General features: G+C 33.5%; 1 protein-coding gene across 3 annotated transcripts in view; it reads right to left on the bottom strand.

Annotated features, from left to right (window-relative positions):
• LOC114329806 (receptor-type tyrosine-protein phosphatase N2) overlaps nucleotides 1-25,014 on the bottom strand; it is a 277,330-nt gene that overhangs the window by 99,439 nt on the left and 152,877 nt on the right. For all 3 annotated transcript variants that reach the window (XM_028279035.2, XM_028279034.2, XM_028279036.2), the window contains exon 3: nucleotides 20,511-20,561. In XM_028279035.2, the coding sequence (XP_028134836.1) occupies nucleotides 20,511-20,561 (51 nt within the window). The remainder of the gene's footprint in view (nucleotides 1-20,510; nucleotides 20,562-25,014) is intronic.

The following is a 25,014-nucleotide window of genomic DNA, read 5'->3' as shown; positions in this document are numbered from 1 at the left end:
ATTTTGTTTGAAAGCTCTACAAGAATCTTCGAACAGTTCTTCTTCATAATGGAAATAAATTTCCATCACTTCCTCTGGCTCATGCTGTAATGCTCAAAGAAAATTAGGAGAGCGTTAAAATGTAGCTTCAAGTTTTAAAATATGAAGAATACGTCTGGCCAGTGATAGGGAATTGCAAAATGGCTGGTTTTCTGGTGCGAATGTGAGGCGGGTACACTAAATATCCATATTACCTTTGCCTATGGGATAGTAGAGCCGATGTACTTCATTACCAGCAGCACTCATTGTCTCATCGGTGTGAGTTTCAAATGTGGAGCCTCATTATGCCTCAGTGCCTCCATTGCACGTAAAATTAAGTCTCACGAAGCAGTTCGTCAAGGTTATTCGTCAAGATTCTAAGGCCTTTCAATGTTTAAAACAATTATTCCGAAACTGTCAGAGGCTGACAATTACAAAGAGTTTATTTCTATTATGCGTAACAGCTTCAAAGTCATGGGTTGCAGAATGTCTTAAAGTACACATACTACATGCTCACTTGGATCAATTTAAAGACAACTTGGGTGCATATTCCGAAGAGCAAGGTGAACGCTTTCACCAAGAGGTAATGAACTTCTGACAACGGTATCAAGGAGAATATAATGAGAACATGATGGGTAACTAAGTTAATTTATGATAAAAAATAGAGCATTTTCATAAAATTTAAATTTCGTTCTGGTAAGAACAAAAGCAAACTTCATTAGAAAAAAATATTTTTCTTTCTTTAGTTAGGCATTAATAATCAAAATCAGTGGTACAGAACTCAGACTCAAAATTCATGTTGACCTGTGTAAGAGATGGCATCTGAAAAAAGTTTTGTTTTGCCACATCACAAACATTTTTATTTGATCATATATCGTATAAACAAAATCTTATGAGTATTTTACTGAAGTCTAATCTTCCAGTCATCTTCACGACCTTATGTAGCAGAATTTCTAACAGTACCCAAAGAAATTGCTGAAAGAGGCCAAAAAATATCAATAAAATTAATATGCGCGCTTGCTTTATTTACGATGCTGTCAGTTTCAATATTTTTAGATAATAACGAAAATTACCTGTCATAACAGCTACACGTTTTTGCACTCAGTTTGCGAAAGTCAATAATCGGTTTATTACAAGCTGCCTTTCTCTGTGTGAATATTAATATGGAGTTCATCATTCCACGTGTATAAGCTACCAAATTTGAATGGAATGAACAGTTATACAGGGTGTCCCGAAAAGATTGGTCATAAAGTATACCACAGATTCTGGGGTCAAAAATAGGTTGATTGAACCTCACTTACCTATATACAATAGTGTACACAAAAAAAGTTACAGCCCTTGGAAGTTACAAAATGAAAATCGATTTTTTTTCGTATATCGAAAACTTTTAGAGATTTTTTATTGAAAATGGGCATGTGGCATTTTTATGGCATCAGCACCTTATAAAAAAATTAAAGTGAAATTTGTGCATCCCATAAAAATTTTATGAGGGTTTTGTTCCCTTAAACCCCCCAAACTTTTGGGTACGTTCCAATTAAATTATTATTGTGGCACCATTAGTTAAACACACTGTTTTTAAAACTTTTTGCCTCTTAGTACTTTTTCGATAAGCCAGTGTTTATCGAGATATTTTCAATATTTGTCGAATCCACCACATATTTGTATATGGTTAAGTACGATTATAGAGACCTGTTAAAATCTGAAAATTTATTTATAATTTACATTTTTAGGTATATTTTGAAAAAGAAGCCACATCTCGATAAAAAGTGACATCAAAAAAAAGACTAACAGGCAAAAAGGTTTTAAAAATACTGTGTTTAACTAATGGTACCACAATAATAGTTTTATTGAAACGAACACAAACATTTGGGGGGTTTAAAAGAACAAAACCCCCATAAAATTTTTATGTAAACATAATAAAAAGAAGCCGCATCTGTATAAAAACTGGCTTATGGAAAAAATACTAAGAGGCAAAAAAGTTTTAAAAACGTTGTGTTTAACTAATGGTACCACAATAATTAATTAATTTGAACGTAGACAACAGTTTGGGGGGGGGGGTTAAGGAAACAAAACCCCCATAAAATTTTTATGGGGTAGAGAAATTTCACTATAATTTTGTTTTAAGATATTCCTGATATAAGAATGATACATGTCCATTTTCAATAAAAAATCGCTAATAGTTTTCGATATATTGAAAAATATCGATTTTCATTTTGTAACTTCAAAGGGCTGTAACTTTTTTTTGAGCACAGTTGTACTAACGTAAGTTAGGTTCAATCGAATTATTTTTGACCCCAGAATGTGTAGTATAATTTATGACCAATCTTTTCGGGACACCCTGTATATTTTAAACTCAAGAGTAGCTATAGTATTATTAAAAATAATAAGTGCTAATATAAAAATAAATATCTTAAATAATAAAAATAGTAGTCACCAAAACTAAAAGCTAAAAACTTTTAATGTTGTTGTGAAGTTATTTTCTTCTAGTTATTTCCCATAATATATGGTATGGATTTCAACTTCCGATGCAAGATGCTAAATGTGTAACGTTTGGCCTGTGTTCTTGTACGGAATGGAAGCATGGACGTTAAAGGACAGTTTAATTAACAAACTTGAAGTGTTTGAAATGTGGTGCCTGCGTCGAATGCTTAGAATATTATGGACGGACAGAGCCAGAAGTGAAAAGTACTAATAGACAAGACGAAAACGGCGGATTCGCTGGAAAAAATATGCACATGAGATTTTTTTGCATAATCACATTTGTAATACACCCCAGAATATGTTTCAAGAAATCGCCCACGAAAAAAGTGCTCAAAATTTTTTTTAACAATTTTTTTTAATCAAATTGAAAAAATTATTATTTATAGTCTGGACAAACTTTGTTTTAGGTTTTTTAGACCCTTCTGGACAAAAAAGGTCTCTTATAATTTTTCTCTAAAGTTGATGATTTTCGAGTTATAAGCAATTTAAAATCTGAAAACCGCAAAAATGGCCATTTTTAAGACTTAATAACTCTGTTAAAAATTATTATGAAAGTCAGAAAGTGACTAAATCAAAGTTTAAAGCCCCTCTATATGATCCTGAAGAAATTTGTGTCATTAATTTATTACTAAGCTGTTATTTTTAATTATTAACAATAAGCCGTAAGAGCGTATTGACGCGGCTTTAAATGTGAGTGCGAGTAAGATGTCCCATTGGACTGCCAGAATGGCATCTCTCTCGCACTCACCATAGACGGCCGCCTAATACGTGCTGGCGCTCATTATTATTACTTAAAAATAGTAGCTTAGTAATAAAATTATGACAAAAATTTCTTCAGGATCTTGTAGGGGGGGGGCTTTAAACTTTGATTTAGTTACTTTCTGACTTTCATAATAATAACTTTTAACCAATTTATTAAGAGGAAACAGTTGCGATCAACAGGTAGCGAAAACGCGTTCCAAGATTGCGGCTGTAATTTTGAATATTTTTTCGAGATATTTGGCACACGTATTCGTAATATAATAAAGAATGGCGGTACAGAGCCCAATTTGAAAAATATATTAATATGTGTAAATTACTCTGTAATTAAATACAATATTAAAAAAACGAGCCTGTACCGCCATTAAGAAGAACAAAAAAATACACTTTCTTCAAATAAACTTTTTTATCCGATGTCTAGATTTTGTATCATTTTGGAACTACTAAAATTTTTTATTTCATTAGTAGTTCCAAAATGACACAAAATCTAGGCATCGGATAAAAAAGTTTATTTGAAGAAAGTGTATTGTTTTGTTCTTCCTACTGGCGGTACAGGCTCGTTTTTTTAATTTTGTATTTAATTACAGAGTAATTTCCACATATTAATATATTTTTCAAATTGGGCTCTGTACCGCCATTCTTTATTATATTACGAATACGTGTGCCAAATATCTCAAAAAAATATTCAAAATTACAGCCGCAATCTTGGAACGCGTTTTGGCTACCTGTTGATCGCTACTGTATCACCTATAGAGACCTCTAAGAAGGAGTGGAAACGCAATGCATCGTTTGTGGGCTAACTTTTCAACCTCTAATTCAACTTTCAGCAATCGCCGCTAGAGGCGCAAGTGTTCGAATAGGTGCTACAAATACATTAGCTCTTATGGACTTATTTAATATTTAACTCATTTTATTTTTGTTTTTAGCGTAATTAGACATTAATTTATTGGTGGATTGTAGCTGAATATGTTTTATGCCAAAAATAAATTATTTTAACCTTATAACATATCGACGTGTGGTAAAAAGTGTATTCTTTTTATACCATTGTAGATGGAGATGTGACATCAAATTTAAATTTGTCATTACTTTAATATGTAGGACAGCTTATTTTGATGCGGAAATATTTTGTCACATTATCTAACTGCCACATTTATATACCAATGGTATTTCAACTGCAAATTAATTTTTTAATATCTTTGTAACTGATATCAAAAAGTTTGTTAGTTGAAAAAATTGACTTAACTGTACGTAATTGTTTTTAAAAATTTTAAAAAGGTATTTAAATAATTTGAAGTTTATTGATCATTTTTTTTTAATTATTCTTTTTATCAAAATTTAAACTGCTTTTTCTTTTGAATACTATCATTTATCTATATTCTGAAAGCTTACCTATCAGATGTTTAAATTTAGTTAATAAAAATATATGTCTATAAACTACGCAGACGATAGTCTGACTTTTATAAAATTAATGTTAATTTTTGTGAAATATTTTGTCTCAAAAAATGCATTGTTTCGACAAAAAAACTTTCCAAGATCCTCCTACTATTATCACTATAATTTTCAGGTTAAAATAAAAACCAATAATAGGCACAAATTTTATTTACACCGAAGAAAATAACATACAAACGAATAGGTATAATCCATGAACGTTATAAATAACATAAAGACAAATATTTATAAAAAGTCTTTATTAACTTCATTAAGTTCCCTTTTGAATTTTTTATCGGAACGATAACTCGATATAAATCCCGGTACGAAGCAAGTTCTTTTAGTGTAAGCTTTCTTGGCACTCATATTTAAATAATATTAACCACCAAAACCAATAATCTTATCGATACCTCACTTCAATAGCGTAACAAGTACAAAATTAGAATACTTGAGAAAACGAAGAAAAAGAAATTTCGTATTTTATATTCTATATATTTTTTTCAATTTTTATTTTTTATGAACGAAAAGAAGTAATTTAGTTTTATAGGACTGTAGGACATTTTAGTGCATGAAAATACTTAGATAATATTTGTTTAAACTAACTGAAATTTAAACTTTAGTGACATTGTTACACTATTGAACTAAAATTTTTTTAGAATTACGACATAAATTAGCTACTTTTTGTAAATAGAGGTCTGTCTGGTGACTAGGATTTGAAATAAAATTAACTTGTTAGAAAAATAAACTTTTAATTTGAAATAAAAATAAATACAAATTATTCAGAGTCGGACTCAGGCCCCTCCTCTACTCCATCTTTTCCGGCAAATTTTGGTAAAATGGCATTAACCTTACAATAAACCTGTGTAATGGCATTTTCCTTAAAAATATCCAGTAGATCTTTCTTTTTATTTTTATCGATTGAATGCCTTTTTTGAAGGCTGGTTTTTGCTGGATTTCCTTATTTTGTCCTTGATTCCTAAGTTCTTTATTATTTTGTTTGATGTCAATGTTCTTGAAAGTATCTCGTGAATAAGAAGTTTTATAAAAAAATATATTCGGGTACATTTTTTCTGTTTTGATAATTTTTAAGTCATTCCAAATAACTTTATCTTTTTCTGTATTTTTACTGAAATTCTTTACCCATTGCGGTACTTAGTGACTTTAAATCATAAATATTTCGGTGCAAATTTCATTCACATTGTAGGGAATCCCAGTTTTTTGCTGACTTGAGTACACTTGACCATTGTGCAGTGACGTAAATTGGACAACTTTTAATAACACGCTTTTTCTATCTTTCTATGGTGGCATGCATGCTATCACCTTCATTTTTTGTGTGATCTTTCTCTAAAAATTTGTGTGTAATTGTCTTGATTTTGTTGACATGCATCACACAGAACAGGTACATACAAACCAAAAATTTATTTTTATTTTGCCCTGCGCAGTTATCAGAGTAGAAAATGACATGTTCCCCTTTGCTTTCACTTTTCAAAAAATTGTAGATACAGCTACCAATTTCATTAGCCCCCCTCTTTGCAATTCCTTCATGCCAGAAAAAGCAGTATCCAATTTTTGATTTTATGTCAAATACGGTAAAGTAACTAGACAGTCTCCGTTTATAATAGAAACTACCAACTTTACCACAATGAGTAGGGAGAACGGCTTGAAGATCGAAACACAACACTTGAAGGATTTCACCTGATTGCAAATCTGGAATCTTTTCTTGTCGGCTTAAATCTTTCTCACTTAAATGCGCTTCATATTTGCTTCTCAGTTCATTTTTTTTTGTTCATCATTTCCATTTGTGTAACTAGTTCATAAGCTGCATTGATCTTCTTTGGTCCGTATTCAATATTTTTGAATACAATGAAATTTTGGCAACCGGTTTATTATTTAACGTGCAGCTTTTCACGTAAAGGCAATACATAGTAGAAATGTTCAGACTTCCATCTAGATATTATTTGTTTAACCGATCCCGGCAGTAATGTGATTTCTTCCTAGGAAATGAATTGATGTGGTCTCTTATTCCTTGAAGTACTTCTTCTTTGATCTTTTTTTGTTTCCCATAATAATAATAATAATAATAATAATAATAATAATAATAATAATAATAATAATGGCTCGTGCCTTACAAGAGTTTAATGGAACAAATCCACTTAGCAGACCACCGCTACCACGAATAAACTCTTGTAAGAAACTAGGTGCGCTGTTACAAATTGTGAACACTGAAGTCCTACCCAATTATGTCGTAGAAGCCCACACATTGGAATATCTGCATATGCTAATCTATTGTGCAGCAACAGCAATTGCCAATGTAATGGGCGTTAAGATCAGAACACGACGGGGTACTAATAACGGAAGGACTGGTAACAGAATTGCACCATGGGAAAAAAGACTTCTCGGAAAAATTGAATTACTGCGTAGGGATATTGGTCAAGTCACAGAATATATAAGAGGTGTAACAAGTAGAAAAGTCATTAAGAGAGCTGAAGAAATAATGTGGAGCACTGCAAGACACTCGAGATACGATCCAGAAAATAACACAGCCCAACAGTGTCTGGATACATTAAAACAAAAACTCTCCGTCTATTCAGGACGATTAAGAAGGTATAAAGTTAGTAACAACCGAAAATGTGACAATGCACTTTTTGAGAACTCTGAGAAGGCGTTTTACCGAAAACTCAATTCCACCGTAGAAAGTGTCGACAAGTCTTACCCAAGCCAAGAAGAAATTCATGAGTTTTGGGGAAATCAACTTTCCACGCCAGCTGCTTTTAACAACAATGCTGGCTGGATAGAAGATACGACGCACAACTGTCACCACTACGTCACTGCTAACTACGAACCATTCACGACTGAAGAAGTCTCAAATGTCATCAAAGAGCTTCATAACTGGAAATCTCCTGGACCAGACGGAGTTCAGAACTTCTGGCTTAAAAAGTTTTGGAGTATTCATGAGTGCTTATCAACGTTAATTAATCATGTTATTTCTAATCCGCAGGAATTACCATCATTTCTAACTCAGGGAACTACTTATTTAATACCCAAGGATCAAAATAACACCCAAGATCCATCCAAGTACCGCCCAATTACTTGTCTTCCAACTTTGTATAAATTGGTCACATCCTGTGTAACCCGGCGTATCTACCAACACTGTGCTCTAAACGATATCATAGAGCCTCAACAGAAAGGATGCGCTAAGGGTTCCATGGGCTGCAAAGAACAGCTTATCATCGATTCAGTCATTTCTAACCAGGCATTCACTAAAAAAAGGAACCTTTTTACTGCTTTTATTGACTATAAAAAGGCCTTTGATTCAGTACCGCATGAATGGCTAATAGATATTTTGAAAATATACAAAGTCGATGATAACATAGTGACCTTTTTAAGGCATATAATGAGAGATTGGAAGACTAAAATTCACCTCCAAATACCTGGTGAAAAAAATATTGAAACCGAAAATATCGCAATCAACCGGGGCCTGTTTCAAGGAGACTCGTTGAGTCCACTGTGGTTCTGTTTAGCTTTGAACCCCCTTTCCCAGCTATTAAACTCCACTGACTCAGGTTTTAGCATTAAAAGCAATAATACTGTAGTAGCGAAGCTCAATCATCTGTTGTATATGGATGATTTGAAAGTAATGGCTTCCACTCGAGAACACCTAGAAGAGATGCTAAAAACTGTAGAAACATTCTCTAATGATATTAGTATGCAGTTCGGTCTAGACAAGTGCCGTGTTTTGAATATAGTCAGAGGAAAGGTACAGCCCGGTGGATTCGATATGCAAAATGGCCAGAACATCCAGGCCATGGGCGATAACGATATGTACAAATATCTTGGAGTAAAGCAGGCGCGGAAAATTGACCATAAGCAAATGAAAACTGAGATAACTACTGAGTTTATAAGAAGGGTAAAACAGCTACTTCGTTCACAGCTTAACAGTAAAAATTTGTTTAAGGCACTGAACACCTACGCTTGTTCCGCGCTTAGCTATTCATTTGGTATTGTTAAGTGGACAAAAACGGATATAGAAAATCTTCAGCGAAAAGTGCGAACACACCTCACAAAGGCACAAAAACACCACCCTAAAAGTGCAGTAGAACGAACGACATTACCCCGGTATTTAGGAGGAAGAGGACTTATGGATATAGGTGAGCAATTAGATAAACAGATTGCTAATTTAAGAACTTATTTTCAGATGCAGGCTGAGACATCTACTCTACACCGCGCAATTTGCGCAGTAGATGACACAACACCGGTCAAATTGAGGGAACCAGAAATGCGCATAAACCACCTTACTAAGGACGAAAAACTGCGCACCTGGATGGGTAAACCTCTGCACGGGCGACATCCCAATGAAGTTAGCCAAGACTATGTCGACAATATAGCGTCGAACTATTGGTTGACATCAGGAAAGATGTTCCCTGAAACGGAGGGTTCATTACTGGCCATTCAGGATCAGGTTATACCAACCAGAAATTACCTGAAATATATCGTCAAAGACCCTCAGGTTCAAAACGACAGATGCCGATATGGATGTCAAGCCCAAGAAACCATCCAACATATTACAGGGGGCTGCCAGGCATTTGCTGCAACTGAATACAAGGAACGGCATGACGCAGTGGGAAAAATCCTTCATCAAGAGATAGCTAACAAGCTGGGACTTCTCCAAACGGACCATCTCCCATATTATCAATACGTTCCTGAGAGTATGCTTGAGGATGGCAACTACAAGCTATACTGGGACCGCAGTGTGCTCACAGACCAAACAGTGGCACATAATAGACCAGATCTCGTACTAGTTAATAAATTAACAAGACAAACAACACTAATTGATGTGGCGATACCTAACAACAATAATTTACGTAGTAAATTTACTGAAAAGATCGCCAAGTATAGAGATCTGGAAATTCAAATACAGAGACAATGGAGAATGCAAAGTACGCAGACGATACCTATTGTTATGTCTACTACTGGAGTCATTCCGAAGACCCTCCTCGAAAGCATAAAAAAGCTGGGTCTCAATGAACATATTTATAAGACCATGCAGAAAGCTGTACTACTTGCGACGGCCAGAATTGTAAGAAAATTTTTGGGAGATACACCTGCATTCCAAGTCACCTAGGGCTCGATAACACGGAAAGAGTCCCACCAGAGCTCAATCCTTTTGATACCGTAGGTATCTGGGATGAGTCAATTTTCCCCTCAGAGGGAGTGTGAGCCGTATGGCTAAATCTGGATAATAATAATAATAAAGGCCTTTATTCATTCTAAAATATTATTCACATAATGAATATTAGTTTTAAAAAAAAGCTCCAGGCGAGTTTCAGTTCAGGAGATGTATAATGCGGGGCAGAATACATGTCCCGTCTGTTCAGCTAACCTGGGCAAAACAAATAATAAAAAAAAATATCTAGGATTATGTATAATAGGTTACCTACTAACATTTAAATAAAAATAAATCAAAATGTAACATTAATTAATTTTAGTTTACCAATATGCGCTTTGAATGTAAGCTCTACTCATACCATGTCAGCCAACTCTACCTATGCAATATTTCCTAATTTTTCAATAACGAACCTTCTAAATTTGTTTTGAGTAAAATTAGTACCAGTAGTATATTTATTCATAACTTGGGCTATTTGATATGTAAAAGACCACTTGTATTGCTGTGTACGATGATAAGGAATAGAAATGGTGTTTTTATGTCTTATGTTAATATTGTGTACATCAGTACGGAATTTTATTTTATTATAGAGATACGGGGGGGTTTTGAAAATAATAATTTTTTGGAATTGACAAGCTGAATGTACATGTCTTCTATGTTTCATACTTAACCACCCTGTTTCTTTAAGTTTGTAACTAATTGCTTGATATCTACGGATACCATGTATCAAACGCAGACAAGAATTTTGCATTTTTTGTATCCGATAACTGTCACGTTCTGTGATACAGGAATTATAAATAGTATCACAGTAATTAAAGTGTGATAACACCAAAGTATCACAGAGCAATTTTTTTAATTTTTTAGTAAATATATGACGAGATTGGAATAAAAACTTCAGGTTCAAATAACTTTTCTGCAAACACTTGGCCACATGACCACCAAATCTTAGGTTTTGATCTATATGTAAACCTAAGTTTTTCACAGTTTCCTTAAACTCTATTGAAGAATTATCGATGGTGATCATGTGAGCAAAGTCTCTCAGAAAGATTTCTCTCCGCGCCGCTGAACCAAACACTATGCCTACCGACTTGTTGTTATTAAGTCGAAGACAATGGCTAGTCGAAAACTGATAAACTCTTTCTAAATCATAGTTGATTGCTGCCACTGCCTGTTCAGACTCATCAGGCTTAAAAGATAAATATATTTGAGTATCATCAGCAAAATAGTGTTGGTTACAAGAGAGAAAGTTTGCAGGAAAGTTTGAAGTGTAAATACTAAACAATTTGGGACCCAAAATAGAGCCCTGTGGTACCCCTTTATTTGTATTAAGATAGTTTGATGTCCTACCGTTGTAATGAACAGCTTGACTTCTATTACTGAGGTAACTAGATATCATATCCGATGCCCGCTGAGACATACCAATATACTTAAACATTGAAGTTAATAGCGAATGATCAAGCGTATCAAATGCTTTCGAGTAATCCAGAAGTATCAGCACTGTGATTAAACCATTATCGCAGGCATCAAATATGTCATCAGTTATCTTTAACAAGGCACTAGTACAGCTGTGATCCCTTCTGAAACCAGACTGATTTTCTGGTAGAACTTTATGTTGACTCAAGTGAACCTGTAGTTGCTGATTTAGAATTTTCTCTAGTATCTTTGAGAAAGTGGGCAGTATACTAATTGGTCGGATTTCGTTATATCCTGTCGGATTAGTTGTTTTCGGTACCGGTATAATTTTTGCAACTTTCCACATTGACGGGAACTCGGCTCTTAGAATGCAAGCATTAATAATGTGTGTCAAATAAGGCAATAAAAAGGGAAGGCACATATTAATTGTTAGTATATTTATTTTATCATATCCGGTAGCAGCACTCTTTATACTTTTAATGACATTTAAAACGTCACTTTCTTCAACACATGAAAAATTTGCTTCCACGTCCACACGACAATTATGACTATAAAAGTTTTTAAGTGTTAAATTAGGATTCATATTGGGAACACAATTTATAAAGTAGTCATTCATTGCCGAAATATCACTTAAATTTTCTGACAGTTGCGTATTGTTTTGAGTTTCCCTACCAAGACCTATAACTTTTAAGGATTTCCAAAGATCCTTCCCGTTTTTATTATCCAATTTTGTTGAATAGAAAGCCTTTTTTTCTCTTCTGACAGCTAAAGTAAACATATTTCTAATTGATTTGTATTCCTCCCAAGTTTGGATGTTTTTGTATTTCTTGTATAAACTCAATACTTTGTCCCTTTCTTTTTTCATAATACGTAAAGTGTCAGTCATCCATGGTGCATAATTTTTCGAAATTTTATAGGTTACATAGGGAGCATGACGATCCAGTAAGCATATTATATTATTGGTAAGAAACTCGACTTTATCATCAAGACCCTCAATATCAAAAATATTTCGCCACGGTAGAGATTGTAATTCCTCATAGAATACGGTCTGATTTATCGCCTTAAAGTTTCTTACAGTCTTATAAACAATTTCTTTCTTTTTAATCTCTATATTTATATTAGATATCAACAACTCGTGGTCACTAAAATCAACACATTCCACGACAACATCAAGAATTGTTCTTCGTTTTGTAGTTAAAATATAATCAATTAGGGTTGCCGTACTAGATGTAATTCTAGTCGGCTGATCTATGACTTGATGTAACCCCATTGTTTCAAAAAAATCACGGACAACTCTAGTATCAGGGCAATCAGTATTTAACAAATTAACATTGAAGTCACCAGTACAATAAAATGTTTCAATCAACGGCAAAACATCAGATAGAATATTCTCAAACTCGTCAAAAAAATGTCGGACATTAAATTTAGGTGGTTTGTATACAACACAGAATCCATACGATTTATTACTTACGAACAATTCCAAGCAAAGGTGTTCAATACTGTTATTATTTGTTTGTAGAACTTTATATTTAATTTGAGATCTAACATAGAATGCCACACCTCCCCCATTTCCATTTCTATCCCTTCTTATCACATTATACCCATCTATACCTATATCCTTGTCGGTAATGAAATTTGTAAGCCAAGTTTCACTAACTGCTAGTACATCAAATTTTTTTAAGAGAACACAGTTTTTGAATTCAATAAAATGTGCAGTCAGTGATCTTACATTAATATGACCAAAAGTAATCATAATATAAAAAGAAGAATTTATTTATATCTAATTTAATATGAGAATAATAATTATATCGCACTAATAGGTAGAGGCATAATATTTCAATTTGTAGAACTGTACATTTATTTTTACAATAATAAATAAACAGAAACAAGTAATTAATGGGAAAACAAACAAAAAAAACTAGGACTCTACGTAAAGTTTGTGTTTTTGATTGTCAAAAATGGCACATAGTTGGCCCCACAGCTCAACTTTTTGTTAATAGCAAGAAATCAACAAATAAATTTTTTTACTCACTGGTTAAATTATGATTTAGTCTCCCATATCCAAACTCGTGATTTGTTTCTTTTCACCACCGACACTTGCAAAAATTTGGCCTTTCCACGACCAACAGCACTTATAGCCAAACTTGTCACACGCGTATTTATAAAGAGCTTGATTTTCTCTTGTGAGGAGTTCCATCATAACAAGTCCACTGCCTTTCAATTTTGTTTTGTTTGTGAACACTAGATCACGCTTCCACTTGTTTATAAACATAACTGCCGTTGGTCGAGGTTTCCTTTGACTGACAGCTCGTTCTTGTTTTTTGCCAATTCGATAGCAAAAATTAATATCGTTTTCGGATATTTGTATGTTTAATTTATTACTAATGATTTTTGCTACCTGTTGATGTAGTTGTTCTTCACTCTCTGGAATATTGTTAAACACAATACCGTTTAGCAAGTAGTTCTGATGTTGATATTCCATCCTTTTTTTAGAGGAATTAGACGTGTCTCTTAGTTTTTCTATCTCGCTTTTGATACTGTTAAGGGATCTATTAAAATTATCTTCCAGCATTTTAATTCTTTCTAAGATATGTCCTCCATGTCTTCCTCGTTGATCAGTTAATAAACAGCCTTGCTTATCTTTCTTTTTAGTTGTTGTAAAAATAGTCCCATTGTTGATGGCTAATGTATTCTTGAAGAAAGTTTTACATACTTGGAAAACTACTCTGAAAGTATATTTTAGATTTTTAGATCTATTACTACCTTCTTTTGTCGTTCTGTAGACTGGCGTTATTTCATAAATATGTGAATCAATGAAGTCTCTTTGCCTGTCAATTAAACCCAATTGCCAGTAAGCTTTAAAAATTTTTCTACTAGTTTATTTAAATTCACTCATTTTTAGAGAAAGATGTAACAACTAAGAAACCGCTTGTCACATTGAAAGAATAATCCTTCTTGTTCAGTACTGTAACAAGTCAAGTTGTTACACTATTGAACTAAAACATTTATAAATTTGGAGTTGTTACATAAATGGATTACGCCCTCTATGAACTAAAAGACGAATTTCCACTTATTTCAGTATTGAAATTGGTAGAGATATGTATTACGAATGCAATGATTGCAATAACTAAAATTTGAATTTTTTTGACTTGTTGCACTATTGAACTGAGGTATCGTTATATTAACTACGAATAATTAATTATTTTCGAAATTTTCACATTCACTCCAATGCAAAAGTAGCAACTATCTCTACGCCATGCCGCCCTAGCGAGAAACCAAGCAAACAGGCAAAATCGTGTACAAAAATTTCAAGGTCGTCCTATCTCGATTCCTCTCCTCTGTGTAGGTCTCCATAGTATCACCTTAAGCCTTGAAAATCGCCATTTTTAGTTTTTTTTCAATTTTAATTGCTTATAACTCGAAAACGATCAATTTTAGAGAAAAATTACAAGAGACCGTTTTTGTCCAGAATGGTCCAAAAAACCTAACAAAAATTTGTACGGACCAAAAATATTGATTTTTGCAATTTGAATAAAAAAAAATTGGACCACTTTTCGCGTGGGCGACTTCTTGAACCTTATTCTGGGATGTCTCACGAATGTGATTGTGCAAAAAAATGTCATGGGAATATTTTTTCTAACGAACCCGCCGTTCGCCTTGTCTATAAGAAGAGCGGGCTTACAGAATAGGGAACTTTTTAATTATGTTAAAAGTAAGAAGACTGCATATTAAGGGTACATATTACGAGGAGAAAGATACACTTTTCAGCAACTGATACTCGAAAGTAAGATAGAGGGTAAGAGGGGTCTGAGACGTAAAAAGATATCATGGTTGGGTTATTTCCCATGCTAAATAAAATATTTTAGGAAAATTGTGTAGGTAGAAGAGAAAACCATAACACTTAATTTAAACATGCAACAAGACAGCAGTTTCAAAACCATGATAGATCATGGTATTTCAGACTTATGGCACCAATATGTGTAAGTACCAATAATTCTGATTATCTATATTATTTGGTCAAAAGTAGCGTAAGGACCAGAATTTCAAACATAAAAACGGAAAGGGGTTCTAAACATGAATGATACATAAGCAATACACTAATACATAATCACATAAATGAGGAATGGAAAGAGTGTAGAAACATCATAAAAGACGCAGCTGAAGAAGTACTAAGCATGGACGGTTAACAAATAACAACAAGAATGATGGACTGGTTTGACGAAGAATGGCAGATTATAACAGAAAGAAAAACAGAGCATATTTACTTTTACATCATGCGGAAAATAAATAAGCTGCTGGTATTTGAAAGGAAGGTTCTCAGAATGACATTCGGCCCTCAAAGATAAGGATTGACAGGAGAGGGGAGATGGTGCTGTAATGAATTGGTGACTCTGTAAGGTATGGAAAATATCGTCAGACATAAAGTATAACCTGATAAGATGGGCAGGTCATGTGGTAAAATCCAAAAGTAGACAGGGTGTTAACGACAGTATTTTTTGAAGGACCAGAACGGTAAAAGATCAGTAGGCCGTCCCAGAAAAAGATGGAATTGGATGATGTTGAAGCCGATTTATCTAGGATTGGAGTGCAATAATGGGAAATAGAAGCGCAATATCGTAGAAGATGGAGAACTATATGGTGAATGCGGTGAAGATTTACCCTGAGTTGTAAAGCTAGTCAAGAAGAAGAATAATTTACTCTTACAATAGGGGCTCAGAACATGAACAGCAGAAGATGAGTATAAACAACTACGAGGAAAGAAGAAAAAAATCCACCGGACACATGTTGTTCAGAAACCTAGATACTCTCTAAAATTGGCAAAAGATTGTTAGCCACCTTTGAAAGAAAAATCTTGCGATGCATATACAAAGGAATAAGAGAAAAAAATTGGCGAACAAGATATAACTTTGAACTTCTTTTTCTTTAAGTGCCATCTCCGCGACGGAGGTCGGCAATCATCATAGCTATTCGAATTTTAGAGACGGCTGCTCTGAAAAGTTCATTTGATGTACATCGGTGCCATTCTCTCAGGTTGCGCAGCCACGATATTCTGCGTCTTCCTATGCTTCTTTTTCCTTGAATCTTTCCCTGCATAATTAATTGGAGCAAGTTGTATCTCTCTCCACGTGTAAGATGTCCGAGATATTCCAATTTTCTTGTTTTGATGGTATTTAAGATTTCCATTTCTTTATTTATCTTTCTCAGAACCTCTTTGTTTGTGACGTGTCCTGTCCACGATATTTTCAGAATTCTGTGTATACCCACAGCTCGAATGATAGTTTTTTCATTGATGCAGCATTTAATGTTCAAGCTTCCATTCCATAAAACAAAGTCGAGAAAACGTAGCACCTAGCCAACCTAACTCTTAGCTCCACCTTCAAATCTCTTGTGCAGAGCACTTTTCTCATTTTGTTAAAATGTGCTTTAGCCTTTTCTATTCTGATTTTGATTTCCTGTAAATAATCTCTTGTAGAGTTGATCATTGTTCCAAGGTATGCATATGGTCGACACGTTCGATATTGGATCCGTTTATGAAGAGATTCTCGTTATTTCTTTGAGTTTTTGATATTCTCATAAACTTTGTCTTCTTGACGTTCATTGTTAAACCGTATTCTTGTCCAAACTCCGCTATTCTGGTCACCAGCCTTTAAAGATCCCCAATATTTTCAGCTAAGATGACAGTGTCATCCCCATATCTAATGTTGTTAATGGGAAATCGATTTACCTTTATTCCAGCTGTTTCACCATCAAGAGCTTTTTTCAAGATCTCTTCCGAGTAGGCATTAAAAAGAATTGGCAACAACACGCATCCCTGTCTCACTCCACGTCTGATTTCAATTTCCTCTGATAGCTGATCGTTAACACGTACTTTTGCTCGTTGTTTATAGTATAAATTAGATATAATCCTGAGGTCACTGTAGTCTATCTTCTTTGATTCCAGGACATGCATGAATTGTTCATGTCTTACCTTGTCGAATGCTTTATTATAGTCAATAAAACACGCATATATATCTTGATTGACGTCCAGGCACCTTTGTATAAGTATGTTAAGTGAAAAAAGAGCTTTACGAGTCCCTAGGATTTTGCGAAACCCAAATTGCGTATCATTAATGTCTATGTCCAGATTATCATATATTCGGTTATGGATGACTTTCAATAGCAACTTTAGCACATGGGACAACAAGTTAATGGTGCGGTAGTCGCCGCATTCTCTGGCGTTTTTCTTTTTAGGGAGACAAATAGAGATTGACGTTAACCATTCTTTGGGTAATGTGCCTGAGCTATAAATTTTGTTTAAGAGTATCACTAAAACATCAATATGCTGCTCACTTACAATTTTTAAAAGGTCGATAGGAAGTATGTCAGGTCCTCGCCTTTTTCTGTTCTTCATTGTTTATATTCGTGGATTATTTCTTCTTTTATAATATCTGGACCTATTTCTCCTGAAGTAAGTTCTATGTGTTCCAAGTCAACTCTTTCATCATCGAACAGTTCGTCTATATATTCTGCCCAACGTTGTACTTTCTCATCGGTCTATGTTATAGCAACTCCGTCTCTATCTAGAAATGCACCAGTAAGATTTTGTTTTCTTAGTTCAGCTATTTCTTTGACTTTCTTATGAAGACTAAATAGGTCGTATCTTTTTTGGAGGTCCTCGATTTCTTTGCATTTCTCTTCAAAGTGTTTTTCTTTGGCATGCTTTATCAACTTCCTTATCTCGTGGTTAATCTCCCTGTATTTATTGTTATCTTTGTTCTTATATACTATATAGTATTACTAAACCATTCTATAATAAAATTTTGGGTCAATAATAAAATATCAATGGTTTGTGTATATAACAGATTTCTAGCAAAATGTACCTGATCGAGACTTGAGAGTTAACTATTTGGAAATCCCTAAGCTTTATTAGTTTATTATCAGTTGTACAGTCGGTTACTGTATCAGAGTTTAGTCACAAATTGCTATATCCTAGTTTAGTTTTGTTGCGTATACTGAAAAGCAAAGAACACGTTTTAAAACGTTTTAGACATTTGTGTGAAAAGATGACATCTAAATTAAGGCTATGGATCGCACCTTATTCGGAACTTTCTCTAGAAGGAGATGGAGCATTTTGTAAACCATGCGGCAAATCGGTAAGTTTTATTTTTTCTCATTTTTTCTCGTCCCACAACATAACTAAATTCTAAAGCGGTTTTAGAATTCTAATTATTTTTTTTTAATTCTCAGATTTCAAGTAGAAAAAAGTACTTTATTGACCAGCATTTTGGAACCCCACTTCATAAACGTAATTTGGAAAAATTAAATTCCTCTAAGTTAGCCCAAATATCTCTGCGGGATAGTTTACGCAGTTAAAAGAAAAAGGAGGAAGACGCATTTAAATTTGATTTATGCCAAATGATGATTGCATCCAACATTCCTCTATATAAAGTTAATAACCCTAGTTTTAAATGCTTTTTCGAAAAATATCTTAATAAATCCTTACCGGACGAGAGTACATTGAGAAAACATACTGTGGAAAAATGTTATGTGAAATGTATTTCAAAAATTAAGCGGGAGTTAGAGGGCAATTTTTTGTATATTATCGTGGATGAAACGACAGATGTATGCAGCAGGTGTGTAGCTAATTTAATGATTGGAATTTTGAACGAAAACTTTGCGAGAAAACCTTATTTAGTTGCAGTTAAAGAATTGGAAAAAACAAACAGTTTAACAATAAGTCGATTTATACAAGATAGTTTAACAAACCTCTTTTTACCCAACCCTATACCAGTGAATAAAATAGTTTTAATGCTTTCAGATGCTGCGGCATATATGTTAAAAGCTGCTGTTAATTTAAAGATTTTTTATCCTAATTTAATTCATTGCACTTGTGTAACCCACGGGGTAAATAGAATTGCTGATGAAATAAGAAATCTGTTTCCGTTGGTAAATAATTTTATAAATTTTATAAAAAAAGTTTTTGTAAAGGCTCCGTTGAGGGTGCAAATATATAAAGAAAGACTTCCCGGTGTCCCTTTGCCACCTAAATTAGTAAATACAAGGTGGGGAACCTGGCTCGAAGCAGTTTTTTTACTTTGAACACTGCAATGAAATAGAATTAGTTATGTCAGAATTTGATGATGATATTTCCGAAGCCATTCGAGAAGCAAGAAAATATTAAAAAATCCCAAATTGAAACAGGAACTCGCTTATATCAATGACAATTATAAATTAATAGTTACCACAATTACCTTATTAGAAAACCAAGAGAAATTTATGTGAGTCAATAAAATTATTAGATAATTTAAAGACGAAAATTAAATCGGCACCTGGAAGTAACGGTCAATTAATTTTTAAAAAAATGAAATATGTTTTCGACAAGAATGAAGGTTTTTCGTTTTTATCTAATGTTGCTAAAGTTTTGAATGGGACATTTTCCGAGGAATTACAAATTATGCCAGATTTATTATCCTATCTGAAATATGCTCCAATTACATCTGTCGATGTCGAACGTTCGTTTTCAATGTACAAATTAATTTTAAGTGATCGAAGACATAGTTTTAAGACCGAAAATATTGAAAAACATTTAGTTGTTTCTATTAATGATACAATTTTAAGTGGTTACAATGTTTAATTATTAATTTACAGTTATTTAGTTACTAGTTTATTTATACTAATGTTATGATTATGATGTGTAAATATACCTGCCTTAAGTTAATATTACGTTAATTCACTTTGTACAATAAATAATAAGTTATATTCCTTTATTGCCTATATTTTGCCTAAATGTTAATATTCCTGCCTTTTTTAATAAGAATCTTTGCCTATATAGGCGCCTTTTTCTTCAATTTTTGTTGCCTATAAATCCGAGCTTTACTTATATTGTCTCCGTTGTTCCATCATATTAATTATCTCGTCGGTCATCCAAAGTCCAAAAAACATTTGAAGAAAAGTATGTATTCTGGGTACTCAAAAACAACAATAAATAGAAAACAGCAAACATACAAATCGTAGATAGGTATGTTGCAGATTTATTATAATAAAAACAAAATATTCGTTTATGAATTTTGTCATAAAAGAGATTCATTACATAAGCAATCGATTTTTTGTAGTATGTAGTTAATAACTCGAAAATTAGTTCTGCATAAATGTTCCTAGTTAATTTTTAATCCATATTCATAAGTGCTACTAGTCAAAGAAAGTCATTTCCATGTGAAAATTATAACATAATTCTGAACAGAAAGTAATTAAAAAGTAATATTCTTACCATCATAGCACCATTCTTCTTCTAGACACAAACGATCACTATACAAACAACCTGAAATAAAACAAAAGGGGATTAAAATTTAATAAAAAATATTACTCAATTTTATTCAAACAATTTTACATATTTTATAGAGATAATGGACTTATCACACGAAGTACTATATTATTATGGGCGGAGGTAAATTCCTCACCAACCAGTAAAAACATATAATCCGACAGGTATTTTCCTCACCAAATTTAAAGGTTCCTATTATAGACCAGTAAGGATCTGTTTTTAGGTGGATGTGAGAGGTGGCATTCAGATTTTTGCGGATAAAGTTAGGTGATAACTTCGTTAATAATAATTGATTTATGCTGCTTCTCAAATATGCCCGGAACATTAATAAAAAAATAAAATATTTAAAAATTTCAAAAAATTTCGTTTTTTTTTTCTACTTTTTTTGCTTATAACTTAAAAACTATTCATTTTAGAACAAAGTCGTATAGGAGTAAAACAAAGATAATTAAATTTTCTATCAGATGCGATGGTTAAAAATGTCTTAATTCATCACCTTTGCTTCAAAATAGCAATAAATATAAAATAAGGGGGCAAAACAAGCCTGTCCTTATTCAATAATTTTCCATCACTTAGGTTACACTTGGAACCTTCCTAATTCGCTTAGAAAATTTTTGTAATGTGCTAAAACCGTACACCAAATTTCATTAAAATTGACTTACTAGATTTTGCATAATAATTTTGCAATCTAAACTTTTTTAAAAAATTAAAATTTTTTAAAGACTAAGTTTTCACTCTAATGGCATATAAAACAACATAATGCTATTCTACATCCCACCAGAATGAAAACAATGGGAACCTTCTCTGGTTACACCTCCGAGGCTTCTACAATTTGCAAGCCATACGGATGCTGAGACTAAGGAAGATGAGGGAATTCTACAATTTGCAATTCACGTCCCATCTGCTCAGCGCGGTAAAGTTCCAACGAGAATGGTTCCCTTCATACTCCACACGGAGTAAATGTAAATCAAAAATTAATAACCATTTTCAATTTCGTTGCAAAACGAAAATACAGCCGAACCATATTCTAGTTCAATCAGAGAGTGCTGCAAGCACCTCTACCGGTTTCGAAACTTATTAGTCTTTCATCAGGAGGCACATATGCTGCTCTCCCCGATCCAACCAAAACAAACCCCAGCGTGCAGTCCCGGATTGCAACGAACGAAATGGCATAGATGCCCTAGCGGCAACTGCTACAAAAAGACTAAGTTTTCACTCTAATGGCATATAAAACAACATAATGCTATTCTACATCCCACCAGAATGAAAACAATGGGAACCTTCTCTGGTTACACCTCCGAGGCTTCTACAATTTGCAAGCCATACGGATGCTGAGACTAAGGAAGATGAGGGAATTCTACAATTTGCAATTCACGTCCCATCTGCTCAGCGCGGTAAAGTTCCAACGAGAATGGTTCCCTTCATACTCCACACAGAGTAAATGTAAATCAAAAATGAATAACCATTTTCAATTTCGTTGCAAAACGAAAATACAGCCGAGCCATATTCTAGTTCAAGCATTATGTTGTTTTTTATTCCATTAGAGTGAAAACTTAGTCTTTTTGTAGCAGTTGCCGCTAGGGCATCTATGCCATTTCGTTCGTTGCAATCCGGGACTGCACGCTGGGGTTTGTTTTGGTTGGATCGGGGAGAGAGCAGCATATGTGCCTCCTGATGAGAGACTAATAAGTTTCGAAACCGATAGAGGTGCTTGCAGCACTCTCTGATTGAACTAGAATATGGTTCGGCTGTATTTTCGTTTTGCAACGAAATTGAAAATGGTTATTCATTTTTGATTTACATTTACTCTGTGTGGAGTATGAAGGGAACCATTCTCGTTGGAACTTTACCGCGCTGAGCAGATGGGACGTGAAATGCAAATTGTAGAATTCCCTCATCTTCCTTAGTCTCAGCATCCGTATGGCTTGCAAATTGTAGAAGCCTCGGAGGTGTAACCAGAGAAGGTTCCCATTGTTTTCATTCTGGTGGGATGTAGAATAGCATTATGTTGTTTTATATGCCATTAGAGCGAAAACTTAGTCTTTTTGTAGCAGTTGCCGCTAGGGCATCTATGCCATTTCGCCGGGACTGCACGCTGGGGTTTGTTTTGGTTGGATCGGGGAGAGCAGCATATGTGCCTCCTGATGAGACTAATAAGTTTCGAAACCGGTAGAGGTGCTTGCAGCACTCTCTGATTGAACTAGAATATGGTTCGGCTGTATTTTCGTTTTGCAACGAAATTGAAAATGGTTAGTCATTTTTAAAATTTTTTAAAATCTTGCACAACAAAAACTAGAACATACAAAGATTTGTCAATTTTTTTTACATACAGTGTGTCAATTTTAAAACTTACAATGGCTTTATCTCACGAACAAAAGCTGATATCGAAAAATGCTTGAAACCGTTTCTAGGATAGTAAGGGGGAACTAAAATGACATGAAAGAGAACTCACCCCCATCAACCCCCTAGGCCCCACCCATCACAACCAAAAAAGTTTAAATTGCAAACCCCCACTTGTGATACATCATTGAAAAGGCTATAAAAAATGCTATTCAATGGTATAAATAATAATTATACAGGGTGAAGCAATAATTGTGAAACTTTGGCTTAAAAGAAAAATTTAATAATTTTTTGTTGAATTACAAATTTATTAAAAATGTCAATTAAGTAAATATTTAATGTGAATTCCGTTGTTTGGTAAACAATAATACAGCCTATTTTCAAATTCTGCACGAAATTTAGCAAATGTTCTAGTAATAGGGCGACATGCTTGAGTAATTCTTTCTCGCAATTCCCCAAGTGAAGCAAGTTGAGTTTTATAAACAACTGATTTAGGGTAACGCCATAGAAAAAAGTAATATACTATCCTACTATAAAAAGTACTATCCAATGGTATAAATAATAATTATACAGGGTGTTAATACCAGCTGGCTTACTATGACTTTTGTATTTGTAATGCTATCTCCCGGACTATTATTTTAAATGGTAAGTGTCCGCTCGTACTTTTGTTTGTTAATTAAAACTTAATTTGCCATTTTTGCCTTAAATCAGTTATTTATAAAACTTAACTTGCGTCACTTGGGAAATTGCGAGAAATAATTACTCAAGCATGTCGCCCTATTACTAGAAAAACATTTGTTAAATTTCGTGCAGAATTTGAAAATAGACTGTATTATTGTTTACAAAACAACGGAATCCACTTTGAACGTTTACTTAATTGACATTTTTATCAAATTTGTAGTTCAACAAAACCTCATTAAATTTTTCATTTAAGCCAAAGTTTCACAATTATTGCTTCGCCCTGTATAATTATTATTTATACCATTGGATAGCATTTTTTATAGCCTTTTCAATGATGTATCACAAGTAGGGGTTTGCATTTTAAACTTTTTTGGTTGTGGTGGGTGGGGCCTAGGGGGTTGATGGGGGTGAGTTCTCTTTCATGTCATTTTAGTTCCCCCTTACTATCCTAGAAACGGTTTCAAGCATTTTTCGTTTTCAGCTTTTGTTCGTGAGATATAGCCATTGTAAGTTTTAAAATTGACACACTGTATAAAGAAGTACTCCACCTATCTAATGCACTTTACAGAATTGAAATCGGATTATTTAAGCAGCCTCAGTAATGTTTTAAAGTTATAAACAATTTTTTGGCTTATAAACAAATTAGTGCTGTGGCCGGGTTGCTACGGGCTCCTTTATTTAGATGGACTTACCCAAGTTTTTTTATGCATTTTGACCCGTAGAACACGAATTTTTTGGGTAACAGTTGATCCGGATGTCGATAAGATTGTTATAAACAAAGAACTTGAGGAATTACATAACATCGATTTTTCGCAAAATAAAACATTTTTTTGTATTTCTTGGGTAATTCTAAGCAAAAAATATTTTTATAAGTTTTTTCGTAGGATTCACAGTTTTCAAGATAAACGCGGTGGAACTTTCAAAAAATCGAGAAATTGTAATTTTTGAACGCGAATAACGTTTGAGGAAAAAATAAAATAGCAATTCTGCCGACAGCATTTGAAAGTTTAAGTCAAATTATACCGGTTTTAATTATTTGCATTGCTAAAAATTTATTTTTTTATTATTAAACAAAGCTATTTGTTTATAAGACAAAAAATTGTTTATACATTTAAAACATTGCAGAGGCCCCTTAAATAATCTGATTTTAATTCTGTAAAGTGTATTGGATAGGTAGAGCACCTCTTTATATGTAAAAAAAATTAGCCAACTTCTAAATGGTCTACTTTTTGTTCAGAAAGATTTTAAAACATTTAAACTTTTTTAAAAACATTTAGATTGCAAATTTATTATGCAAAATTTATTAGGTCGATTTTAATGAAATTTGGTTCACGATTTAAGTATGTTACAAAGAATTTCCTAAGTGAATTACCAAGGTTCTTAGTGCCACCAAAGTGGTTAAAAAATATTGAATAACAACAGACTTATT

Source organism: Diabrotica virgifera, chromosome 4 (assembly GCF_917563875.1).
Source record: "Diabrotica virgifera virgifera chromosome 4, PGI_DIABVI_V3a".
Lineage (NCBI taxonomy): Eukaryota > Metazoa > Arthropoda > Insecta > Coleoptera > Chrysomelidae > Diabrotica > Diabrotica virgifera.
Note: the sequence above shows the minus strand (reverse complement) of the source record. Positions and strands in the feature narration are given on the sequence as shown.